The sequence below is a fragment of the Salvia hispanica genome, chromosome 5, assembly GCF_029641045.1.
Source record: "Salvia hispanica isolate PSC_SH4W2 chromosome 5, Shi_PSC_v1, whole genome shotgun sequence".
In the NCBI taxonomy this organism is placed as follows: Eukaryota; Viridiplantae; Streptophyta; class Magnoliopsida; order Lamiales; family Lamiaceae; genus Salvia; species Salvia hispanica.
Genome location: NC_142696.1, coordinates 34,666,442 through 34,679,420, shown reverse-complemented (window position 1 = coordinate 34,679,420; position 12,979 = coordinate 34,666,442). Strand labels below are relative to the sequence as shown.

The 12,979-nt window shown below is 34.9% G+C and overlaps 2 protein-coding genes across 2 annotated transcripts; both read right to left on the bottom strand.

The window, feature by feature from the left end:
* Window positions 1-1,726: 1,726 nt before the first annotated feature.
* On the bottom strand, window positions 1,727-2,596 carry LOC125186275 (RNA-binding protein csdA-like). Its single transcript, XM_048082630.2, has 3 exons — window positions 2,222-2,596; window positions 2,055-2,125; window positions 1,727-1,940 (listed from the first exon to the last, which is right to left on the bottom strand). Exons 1-2 carry the CDS (start codon window positions 2,530-2,532, stop codon window positions 2,056-2,058), a joined length of 381 nt encoding a protein of 126 aa, XP_047938587.1. The 5' UTR covers window positions 2,533-2,596; the 3' UTR covers window positions 1,727-1,940; window position 2,055.
* Window positions 2,597-7,019: 4,423 nt separating this feature from the next.
* Window positions 7,020-9,040, bottom strand: LOC125187867 (glucan endo-1,3-beta-glucosidase 8-like). The gene is made up of 2 exons (XM_048084511.2): window positions 8,499-9,040; window positions 7,020-8,328 (listed from the first exon to the last, which is right to left on the bottom strand). The coding sequence occupies exons 1-2, from the start codon at window positions 8,867-8,869 to the stop codon at window positions 7,200-7,202; spliced, it is 1,500 nt and encodes a 499-aa protein (XP_047940468.1). The 5' UTR covers window positions 8,870-9,040; the 3' UTR covers window positions 7,020-7,199.
* Between the last annotated feature and the right edge of the window lie 3,939 nt (window positions 9,041-12,979).

The following is a 12,979-nucleotide window of genomic DNA, read 5'->3' as shown; positions in this document are numbered from 1 at the left end:
AGAATTGCTGATGTTGTTGCCACGGCGCGTCGGCTACACAGATCGTCGTGGTCTCAGCGGCAAAACGTTCACTACAGCTAGTCACCCGCAAGGGAGCTCGACGTCGTATCGTCCTCACACACCGTTTGAGCACCGTTGGAGATGCTCTTATAACTACTACTCTGATTAATTCAAATTAAAGTTAAGATTATAGTTTAAAATTGGGCATGTTCATTAGAAGTGAACCTTTTGAATCTACGAACTTCAGTTTGATAGTTTTTGGTCCATATAATTAAAGGCAAGCAAAATATATGAAATCCGAAAATCTAATCTGAACTCGCGGGAATTTATAATTTGGTTTGAATTTTTGAGATTTTCAGTTCGGATAAAGAAGCATTTTTAAAATTTTTGATGTTCAGTTGGGATATTTTAAAATTTGAAATCCAAAATATCTAATATCTATATAAACCTAATGAGTAATGACCATGCATAAAACATCTATATTGAAAATTTCTAACGATATTTGGCATTAGATTTTCGATTTTGGCATTGAATTTTTAAAAACTCCCACGTCTCAACACACCATGTTCAACATATCTATTTAGTAGATCAAAGTTCATTTTTAGAGACTGCAAAAAGTAAATGCAATTTGTTGCCATATTTAAAACACAATTACACAATAAAAAAGATTTAGCAAATACATTACAATGAAAATGAGAATTGTAACTTTGGTAGTAAACGTCAATCATTGCTAATTCTTCACCAAGCAAGCTCGATTAGACTAATTCACTCATTGATGGATAAAAAATTGGAATTTGTAGAATCATAGCATAATCTTTTGAACAATAAATCATGTGCAACAAATGTATAAGAGTAGAAATAAATACATACTAGTAGTAAAATAAAAGCAATAATAGCCGTAATTAAAACAAAACTGAAATTCATCTCAAAATCAAAATGAATACCTTTAAAAACTCTCAAAATAGTATACTCACTCCGATTGATTGACACTAATTCCTTTTTTCGTCCATCCAAAATTAATTGACAACCCTACCTCTCTCAGTCTCTCTTAAAATGTCCACCTTTCTTTTATAATTTGTCTCACTCAAGGTGTCCAATTTCTATATTTAAAAATGAATCACTCTCTCCTCATTTAACATATACAACTACATTTTTCTCTTTAATAATTTCAACTAATAGCTCATCCTAAAATCTCATGCCACCAAGAGTATAGACATCTTGAGTGAGGCGGATGAAGTACTACTTTTGGTAATGAATATACATCCAACTAACTTATTACACTCACATTTTATTTTAAAACTAATATATAAAAGTAGGACGTATATTCGACTAACTTTTTCAACTCACTTGCCACTATATTTTTTAAAACTAGAGCCGAGTCAAACGGACTCAACTAATCGAGGACGGAGGGAGTATTACAATAAACAAGGGGTATATACAAGAAAAATTTATCAAATGCTAGTAGTTCCCACCTTTTTTATCCGACGTTTCTGGCACGAGAAAAGGTTATTGTGATATTGTACTTGCATGGAAAAATATTATCGCACTTTGATTCAGAGTGAAGAGTGAAAAAAGACTATTTATGAAAAAAATTATGTTGCTCGGGAAACATTATCCACCCAATAAAACTTGTTGCGAAAATATGTCTTTGGATGTGCCTTGTGAAATCTGACATGACTATTTTAAACTACTACATTCATAATTCATCCAACGTTGAAATGAGATATTAGAAAAATATATACCTTAATTAGTCACAACATACTTAACCTATAAATAATGGCAGTGGGATTAACAATTTGTCATCGATCGATGCTCATTAATTCAAATGAAATCTGAAAAAAGTAGTAAAACAAAATTCTAGTATAATAAAAGTAGAAGAAAAGAGCACGTCTTCAACTCCCTCCTACTAATTATCTTCCAATTCCCTACCCTTGCTCTTCCTGCATTAGTATTAAATCACAAGAAAACAAAAATTATTAGTATTAATTAAATACATAGATTAGTTAGTTACTACCAAAACCATCTACATTTGTATGTTTAGAGAGAGAAATGACCTCACTCTCTGGGTGTTTTGCATTTATAGCATTCCGTCCTGCTAGCATAGTTGTGCATGGCGCATCCTAGTCTGCAAAAATTTTAAAAAATAAAAAAAAATTAGCAATATAATTCAATAAAATCTGAAATTGGGTAAAGATGAAAGATGTGTGTAATTAGCAATTACCGATTGCAAATCCAGTCGCCGGTTTTCCAGCCGGGAACGGCCTCGTAGGCATAGCCGCCGTAGGTGCAGTAGGTCTTGACAGCGCCGCAGCGGTAGCAGGTGCTTCGACTGGCGTAGTTGTGAGCGCCGCAGTTCATGGCGCCGCAATACCAGTCTCCGGCCATCACCTCCGTCCTCTGCGGCGCGGCATACGCCTCCACCTCAGCGGCCGTGGAGTACTTGGGGCAGCTGCACCGCTGGCACGCCTCCCGTTTCTTGAAGTTGATGTGCTGGCACGCCTGGCACATCCAGTCTCCTCCTTCTCTGCTCATTTTAGTAGAGTATGTGTTTGCTGTTGCTGGAATTGGAAGTAACTGATGTGGTGTGTGGGATTGTTTGAAGGTGGTGGTAAATCAGGAGAATGGATATCATGGCCTTTATATACTACTCCTAGTTGAGTGTGAGGCCCTTCAATTCAATTGTGGGACCCTAAAACTTGTGTTTTCTGTCGATTTGTCTCTTAACATGGGATTCCTATCTGACGACACATTTTTTTCCTATCCACAAACGTGCATTATAAAATCCTTCTACCTCAAGTCTTATAGTATGAGTGTCAAAAATAACCAACTCTAAATTTGATGGACTATTCCAATTATCGCTAATCAAATTTTAAATGCAATTTTGAAAGAAAATGTAATTCTGTCGGGGACGGATCTAGCATTAAGCTGGATGGGGCAAATGCCCCGGTTCATAATTCATTCTTAATATATATATAACCAACTATACAGATTTTTGTATTAATCTTCCACTAATAACCCTTCTTTAATTTTAAAAATTTCTCCATGTATATTTTTGCTCCTCTTGCTAAGAATTTCTAGATCCGTGTTATTCTGTTATTCTAGTATAATATGAAACACAATTTGTAACAGAGAGAAGAGTGGGGGTGTATGGTTAAAACTTATAAGTTGGAAAAAACAAGTGATGGATCAATAATGGCGCCTTTTGGGTGATTCGATATGCATTATTACAGAAAAAGAGTTGGAAATATTATTCGGTATTCTATGCCCATTTGCGGGGGTAGCTAGGCATTATGAGGGGTAGATGTTATTTGTGAGGTGCCGGTAGATGTTATTTGTGAGGTGCCTCCATATATTATTTCATTTTCACCCCCATATACTATATTTATATACATGAATTAATTGTCCCAGTCAAATCAAAGATATATGTCTGTGTGTATGATGTATAATGAGGGGATGGACTCGGATCACTATGCCAGTCTTCCACCAGTTAAAACATTTTTATCTTAATTTTCAGTATCTTATTATTCAGACAATTGTCACTTAGTCATACGATTCTTCTCTAATAAATAAGTTGGGGTCTGATCACCTGTATTCACATGTAAATTTTTATGTAATCAATAATATTTATGATGACAATATTGTTACATCATGGTGTATATTAGCAATTAATACGATAAAATGTAATGAAACTATTTTTTCAATGGTATTTTTAAGATGTTGGAAATACATATAGAGGTTTTATATGGTCCGGTCAATGTGGTTCAGGCTAGTGTAAAAAAATTGGAATCTATTCCTCATAATGCACATCCATTGTCAAATTCCAATACTCAATTGCACCCTTCTATATTCCTTCTATATTGAGTTACTCATCTTTTTTTTAAAAAAAAAAATTGCTCACAAATCGTAATAATTCAATTAGTTTGGTAAAAAAAAGGCTTATTGGTTGGTAACATATTCTTACCACTAAACCAATCAGGCACATTTCATGTTTTTATAAACTCGATCCGGCTTGAATAATGATGTAGAACCACCTTCTTTGACCATTTTTGTTTGCATGCAATTTTCAACAATATTATAGTGCAATTTAATGATTATGTACATACCTTCTTTGACCATTTTTGTTTGGATGCAATTTTATAATGCATGCATGTGGTTACTCCTACTATGCATTTAACATGCTTGAGTTCATAGAGCAACTACAAAAAAGCTACAAAAAGAAAAAAAAGTAGATACTGCTATAAAACGGCCTCTCAAATTTTCCACTAATTAAGGAGGCCAAATTCCAGTTTAATTGTAAAGAATTTTTTAGTGCAATGCTAACATGAAAAAAAGTTACTACTATCTTTTTGCTTCAAAAATAGATAGGGTATATTCTGCAATGCTTTTGCCTGTCTGAAATAATTGACTGAAGGGCTATAATTTTATTCATATTTGTAAGATTCCTAGTTATTTTACACCTAAAAAGCTGACATTATTATGGGAGTGAGCGAATAAAATAGATCGAGAGGAATATATGACTCAATTATTAGATTAATCTATTGCTTTGGAGACCATTGTGTTACAACGAATCAGATAAATTTGACTTTTGGTAATTAATAGGCTAATTAGGATAAAATGTGAGTCCAGATGGATCAAATATTCTGTTTGCCTCTACTTTAATTTGTTGTGAGCATAATGCATTTTACAGTAATTCCACATACACAATTTCCATTTTCATTTTTTTAATTAAAACTACAATAAAATCTTTACTACTATCGGGACGTTTTTGCTTCCAAAAATGCACATTAGCTAAAGCTTATAAATATGCACGCCAAAGGTTTTTTACTTAAAAAATCGTTAGGTGAAGTATTGAAGTGATACTATATTTACTAAGTTAGATGTTGGTTACGTTCATATTTTTTATTCTTCATTTTGTCCTATTTGAACCGCCATTGAGCATGTGGTGAACCCCCTTCTCCTAGAAAAAAATAAAAAAACTTTAACAAAAAATAAATTCTTTAGATGAAGCCCCTGAATATTGAAATGAAGAAGGATCCAGGGACCAGGAATATCATAAATATATAGTTTGATATTTAGCCCGTCTATTAAAATATTACTCCGTATCCTTTTTTTTACCAAAAATGAACGTGGACGATAAAATATCTCATTTTATTTTTATTATTTTTAATAAGCTAGTAAATGTTTTTGTAATGTACCCCACAGCAGAAAGAGAGTACTCCATGTTTTATCCTTGAATGGCAATTGGCAATTTAACGAGCAATGGACCCAACGAGCTTTTTAATCAATATGATCCACGACATGACGAGATGAATGAATTTATCCGAAACAAAGGTTAGCAGGCAGGCACATGCGAACTGGGAAGGCGACACACATGCTGCTTCGTCTAATCTGCTCACAGGGTTGCATGATGGCCCGTTCGACCTCGATGAGGTGAACATTGATGACTGCGAAACGAGCTGCGGTTGAAAATGGGGCGGTTTTCAAGATCTTATTGTGGATGGTTCATGGTTGGAAGCCCTACATACTTTGAAGATTTGAAGTTATTTAATTTCCTTTTGAAAGTAGTACTAGTATATCTTTATTTTATTTTCAGTGGAGCCCCGGAAGGCTGACGTGGTATGACTTCACGTGATATGTTGACCACGGATTCGATAAGAGAGAATCACAGTTTCCATATTAAATATAAAAATAAATAATTCCTTATTCAATAGCTAGGACTAGTAGTTACTTACCCATTTATTCCCTCAGAAAAAGAAGAGGATATTGTTAATTCTCCAAAATAGTTACATGAAGGAATCCACATCCTAAAGACTGGGCGACGTGAAAAATAGCCACTGCTTTTTTATTCGTATATGATAGTGATTTTTTATATCATTCCAAATCATCGAGAGACGCAACTTATTGTTTTATAGAGAAATTATATTTATCATTTGAAATTGGTATTATAATTTAATTTCACGAATGAAGATTCTTGTTTTCCTTTTATAGAAATTATATTTATCATTTGCTTCCAATTAATTATGAATTCTTCGATCAGTCATGAGATTTGGTCTTAAATGTGTACGTGTATTTGAGAGAGAGAATGACGTAGATCATAAATTAGCTTTCTAAATAATACTCCCTCCGTCCCATAAAAGTTGAGACAAAACTTTTGGGCACGGATATTAAGAATTTATATTAAATAAATAGGAGAGATGAAAAAAGTAGAAAAAATAAGAGAGAGTAAAGTAAATGATGGAATAAAGTAAAAGTGATTAGATGTTTTGTCTTTAGTTAAAAAAGGAAATGCTTCAACTTTGTTGGGACGGACTAAAAAGAAATACGATTCAACTTTTATGGGACGGAGGGAGTAACAGCTAGCCCTTTCGACCATGAAGCCTTTTCCTAATTGGGGTGGAGGATAATAATTACTTTTAAAAAGTTAATTACAGTATATGTTAAACGGGGTACACGCTTTACATTAATTGGACCCAGCCCATACAGTATCCCCAGGATCTGAAATACTACTATTATTCAGTAAACTCCCCATAATGCTCTAAACCCTTCGTTTCACCCTCACAAATTCAACTATAAAATATTTCAAAATACCCACTTTCCATTGCAAATATGAGAAATTGTTACAAAAAGATAATAAAAAAAAAAGAAAATAAAATAAAATACTAGTATCATATTTAGAATTGAAGTACTGGTTTACTTTTAGTTGGAAAATTCAAAATTAAATTCACAACCAATCATATTATTAGGCGAGGCAATTCATAACCACACCAAAAAAAACAATTCACAACCACACCTGTAATTTTAGGGGTGGAATATTAAGATTAACTTTTGCAATATTTTTATGTAAACGGATGCATCAAAGTATACATTTTAACAATCCCATTATCTATAGTGATTGAATGGGGTGCTTGTGACTAGGTCAAATTTGAATTGAGCTAACACTTTATAGTATCATTTTTATACTTAGAAAAGTTGTCATACAAACACTGATTCAAATGATATTTTTATGATTACGAAATCGATGGTTGCATAAACGTTTTTAGAATCGAGTGGCATGATTCTTATCAAACATACAAAACACACCCCTCCTTTTGTCTTCAGACAAAGAGGAAATTAAATGGCAATATACAATGAAATTAGAAATAGAAACTCTGTTTCTGTCCTAAATCCATCTAAGTAAGAGTAAGATCAATCACAACAACCTAAGACACAAGAAGCAGAAACACTACACAACCCTCAGCAACCACAAGCAAAATGTTGACCAATTTCTTGTGCAGCATCAGCACAGGACGCTTGCCATAAGCAATCATAACAGGAAACTTGCATCTGCTATCCGAGGGGTCCTGGTCCGTGATCACGGCCAGGCCCGCGAAATCGCAATCCCACTCATTTTGATCCTTCAACTGATAGTACATGTTGAACGCGTACGACGCGTTCCCCTGCAGGCTCAGGTGATTGCACGACGAGCCGTAGCCCAGCGCCGTGCAATCAGACCGGCTGCAGGCGTAGTCCACATTCTTCGCCAAAGCCCACTCAACGTCCTTGGCGCGTGGGTCCAACACGCACCACCGCCTCGCCATGTAGGACACGCCCTGCACGGCCACAAGGCTCCTGTTCTGATGCGAGCCCGAGATATCGAGCTCGTATTTAGGCCTACCATCGAATTCCAATATCCCCCAGTGTCGCTCGAAGCTTCCTGGGTCGATGCTCTTGGCATCCTCGTCGATCAGGCTGAATAGATAAACATCTATTCTGCCTTTTCTCAGAGGTGTGCCCTGCCCACTCATCACGTGCTCGATTAGACCTTGATTGAATCTCTTAGCACTCTGTACATTTGCATGGACGTCACCATCAGTGGGCCATCCCACTTCACCAACTACAATCTTCATGCCAGGGTACCCTGCTCTGGTCAGCGACCAGAGCAGGGTATCCAGATTTGCGTCAAACACATTAGTGTAGACGCTGTTTCCGTCCCGGAGCGGCTTGTTGTAGCCGTCAAAGAAGGCGAAGTCGAGGGGGAAGTAGGAATTTCCGTAGAGGCTCAGGAACGGGTAGATGTTGACGACGAAGGGGGCGTCGTTGGAGTAGAGGTACTGGACGATCTGGACCGTCAGATCGCGTATCTCGGCGCGGAACTCGCCCGCGGACGGCACTGGGTTCGACTCGGGCGAGTTGTATACGTCGGCGTTGAACGGGACCGTGGCCTTGATCTTTGACCCGAGGCCGGCATTGTTGATAGCTTCCTGAATGTTCTTCAACGCTGGCAACGTCTGCTGCAAGTAGGTCCCGTTGTACGTCTTCAAAAACGGCTCGTTTCCAACGGCTACGTATCTACAGACGAGATTAATCAGTTTTTTTTCAGAAAATTATTTTCTTTTAGCAAATGAATTGAAAGTTAAAGGCCGCGACTCTACCACTAGGCCAACTCACACTCACACGTACTAATTAGTTTATTCTCGGATAAATGTATTGACTATATAATTAATTATGAAGAGCCTTACTTGATGTTGACTCCACCGGGGTAGGCGTAAGCAGTGACGTTGGCGTCGACCCACGAGGCGGCGATGGAGGGGTCGGAGCTGATCTCGGCCAGCATGTAGTTGGGGAGGGCGAGCATGACCTCGATGGAAGTGCCAGATAATGCATCCAAGATGGCCTCGTCGGCGTCGAACAGCTTCACCTTGTTGAAACCATTGTCTTTCAGCATATCAACCACGCTCCAAGGAGGCAATTGATGTGTTGCCATTGTGCCCCAATTCACTCCCACGCTATTGCTGCTGCTTGCTGCTGCTGCTGATGATTCTGACATCATTATAATCACGCACAACAAAACAGCCACATTTTCATGATAATTTAACTGTCTTCTCTCCATTTTGATTGAGGGGATATATTGTGCCTAAGAAAAAAGGGGGTTTAGTTATAGTAATGGTGTTTACTCTATTGTTTTTATGGTGTGAAAGAAATTAGATTGGAAACGGAGAGGTGAATAAACAGATTCGTTTCTTAATTCTGTTATTCAGTTATGCATGGGATTACGAGGAGACCCACTGTGAAAAGTGTGTGAATGGTGATGGGGTAGGTTGGAATTGAATTGAATTAAATTGAATAATGATGATAATAGATGTAAAGTTGAGCATGACGATGCCATGCAAAGATTTAATCTCTGATGCGTTAAGCCAATTGGATTCTACCAGATGGTAGGCCACAATTGAGTCAAGTCGGCCCACTCGCGAGCCTCTGTATTACTCCTCCGTCCACCAATAATTGTACCATAGTTGATCAGCTCACGTAGCCTTTGTAATGAAAAATTAATCGAAAAGTAAGTATTATCCTACTTTTATATTGAATTTATCATAAAATGTTAATAAATTGAGTTACTGAAATGTGTGACTCACTTGCTAAATATAATAAGTGAAAATGAAACATTTATTAGCAGAATTATTTGTTTATTTTTATCTATAACAATAACATATAGGGAAAACAAAAAAAATAAAATGAGCTAGCTAAAGCATCCTTAAATTTAGTAGGTCTAGTTAGAATCAAAATGGATATATAGGAGTATGCATTACTAATTTTATAAAGATTAACAATACCAATATTATCCAGCTAGTAAAACACAAAATATATTAGTACTATAAGTTTTGTAAGAGGTTGGTGTGATAACTTTGTTGCTGAAAAGAAGTGACTTTTGATTAAAAAGGATTATAAGAAGCATTATTTAATTAATTAGGCAATGCATATTAAATAGTGAAATAATGCTTTTAATGGATTTGAAGTTAGCCCTTCAAAAATGCATACTTTCCACCCCAAATCTACGTGTTCTCATCCCACTGCAAATCTTCCTTTCTTTCTTTTCATTTTGCTTTTCGTATTAATGTTTCAGCTTTTTCCAATTTTTCCTCACAAACTTTTTTCTCGTCGTCACAAAAGATATGGTGCTATTCCAGTTAAGATTAATGTATTCTTTTCACTTATCTCTTTAAAAGCATGTTTGATAGAGTGTTGACTCTATGGTTTACTTGGGGTTCAGCCATTCATACTCAACGATAAATTTTGTCACTAAAATCTTCTACTCACACACACTAAAATCATTTAGGTTGATAAATGGAGAATTGTTTTTTGTAGATAGTTATAGGGTTTAAGATATCTTAATTTGGCTAATTCTAGCAAGCTACAACTAATTATGTTCTTGGTCTTATCTGTTTAAGTTTAAAGTTCGGTTAAATTATTAGAGTTTAATCATAATTTTATTGGGCTTTAGGCTGACCAACCACTATCAATCTATGAATAAAGAATGATGAAATTGCATGTCCTAAGACAAATAAATAAATATAATAACAAAATAAAGTTAAGGAACAAAAGCTTAGTCATTTCGTATCATAGATATATAAAGCAAGAAAAATCATCAAAAGTTTAAAGTAGTCCTTTAGTGATTAAGTTTCAAAAGTGAAAGGATAAATATAATCCAACGACCATAAAATATAAATATGATTTAATGAAACACTATAAAATGTAACAATATTAGTACCTTATATTCCACTCAGCAGATAGTTTTGATTTGGTTGGTGGACTGGCTTTTAGTACAATTTTTGTTCTTATCCCTTCAGTTTTAATGTATGAAAAAAAAATTAATCCCAGAGTTTATTTAAATCCTACTTTAAAAAATGACACTGGTTGAGGAGACCCAACATCAGAAATGTCACACTGAATAGTGATGGTGGTGATTTGTGACCATTGTGGAACGAAAAAAAGTCGAACTCGTCCGAAGTTCATATTGAAGGATTTGAGATAGAATATTAGCAATTTAAACTAAAGAATAATGTAGAGAAAACTGAAAATAACTATATAAGTTATATCAGAGGTCACTCTTTCTATCACCGATTAATTTTAAAATGGAACTCATAAATTTTTATCACTTCAAAATGTTTAGAACGAAATCATTATGTAAGTCTCAAGGATCATTCCTTCTTTCACCAATTAATTTTAAAATGAAACCCATAAATTTCTATCAAGATGTTTAGAAGGAAACTCAACTGATGAAGAAGTGACAAAGAAAAAATGGATTTGTATGAGAGTTGGACAGTTGTGGGCCAAAAAACATTTTGGTTGGACGGTTGAATAGAAGGGGAATGTCTAGACTTTTAATTTTTATTTGTTGAATTGGTTATATGCTTTGTTGTATTGTTGTCTTTTGCTCACCCTTTGGTTTGAGCTTTTGAAATGAGGTTTTCTTGAAGAACCAATCTCTTTGTCTAGCAAGAAAAAAAGGTGAGGTTTTTCATCTAGCCATAGATCACAACGTTTTTAAGAAAAATGAGGGGGATTTGAGGATTGGTTTTTCGACTAATCTTGTATTTTCTTCATTTCTAATTTTGTAATGCATGTTATCCAATAGCTTTAGATGGAGATGCACCCCAACTGTTACATAAGGACAATAAGATAGAATTTGGTTATTCAAAGCATGCCAATTATAAGAGCTAGAGCTAAAATGATAAAGGAGTCTATAATACTTTTAGTTGTTAAAATAAAAGTTACAAATCCAAAAACAATCTACATTGGACCATATGGTGAATATTATACAAGTTGCTAGACTGCACAATGTATGAAGCTTGGACTCATTACATATCACATAAGAGGCCAAGTGGCCAACATTGAAGATAAGCTGAAGCATTTTCGTGCATAATGAATAAGCCAAAATGAAGAGTCTTTTTAAGTTAATTTTTGTGTTTATCAAGTGACATTAATAGTGCTAGAGTCAACACCAATGGTTTAGGAGGTACTTTTGACTTATTATGAATAATTTTAATAATCATAAGCGGTATTAATGACATGAAGCTCTCAAGAGTCCATTCTAGTATATAAATAACTTGTAAGCATGTCATTTTGACGCACCGTTGATCATAAACAAAACGAGACTTTGTCTTTATAAGTTGAATTCTCTATGTAGAGTATTTCACTTGTTTAGAACTTATCAATACATTTTGAGTTAGGTGAGGCATTCAACATACCAAAGTTCTTGGCTTATTATATAGTCAACGGGTCGAGGTTTCCATGCTCTTGAGTTGATCAAACTAGATATTTGATTCTAGAGAGACTGCTACAAACTCTTATACATGGGTTCTTAGATCAATATATCCAACGGGTCCTTCGCTCATATCCCAACCCATATATCATTGGCAAGGATGCGTTGCTTGGAGAAACTTGCTTCTCCTCGAGTGCAACTACTTCTTTAGTTTATTCTTCAATGAAAATTCAATACATAAGTTAAGACTTCACATCTCAATGTTTAGAATTGATGATGGTTCGTGTGTTTTATGCAAGGAAGAGTCAAATACCATGGAAAACATTTCTTCAACTGTAAGCTCTCAAACTACCTTTGGTATTATTGTCAAACTACATTTTCAAATAACCTTCCTATATTGGAGAATGAGTATTTGTAAAGATGAATATGATAGTTACTTCTCTTTAACTATACCTTTGTAGATGTTTTTATTATAGTCATATCAGGATATTGTTGTATGTCTAAAATCATCCAAGTTAATATTACGTCGCTATAATTTAGATGCTCTTATTATTGTCTCATAAGGATATTGTTGTATGTCTAAAATCATCCAAATATATATTACGACACTATAATTCAGGATGATTGACCTTTATTATACATCATAAATGTGAAAATACATTACATTAAATAATTGAAGTTACTTCAATATCAATATTAAATATAAGTCATTATAACAATGCTATGCACTTCATTGCAGAAGATCAACTCATATAATGAAGTAATTTCATTTCTATAATGAAGTTATTTTGAATTTGTACAAGTGCAAATGACCGTTGTCATGAAAATAGATACCTTATTCCAATACAAGGTAACACATAGTACTACATTTTTAACCAAACTCTATCCAATTCGAACAACAATTAACACTTAACAAGAACGAACAAGAAATAGATCTAAAATGCACAAGTCGAAAGGAAA

Coding starts and splice junctions, on each gene's coding strand:
- LOC125186275 (XM_048082630.2), bottom strand. CDS start 2,532: ATGAGCAGAGAAGGAGGAGACTGGATGTGCCAGGCGTGCCAGCACATC. Junction 2,126..2,221: donor GGCGACTGGATTTGCAATCG/GTAATTGCTAAT, acceptor AAATTTTTGCAG/ACTAGGATGCGCCATGCACA.
- LOC125187867 (XM_048084511.2), bottom strand. CDS start 8,869: ATGGAGAGAAGACAGTTAAATTATCATGAAAATGTGGCTGTTTTGTTG. Junction 8,329..8,498: donor CCCGGTGGAGTCAACATCAA/GTAAGGCTCTTC, acceptor TCTCGTCTGTAG/ATACGTAGCCGTTGGAAACG.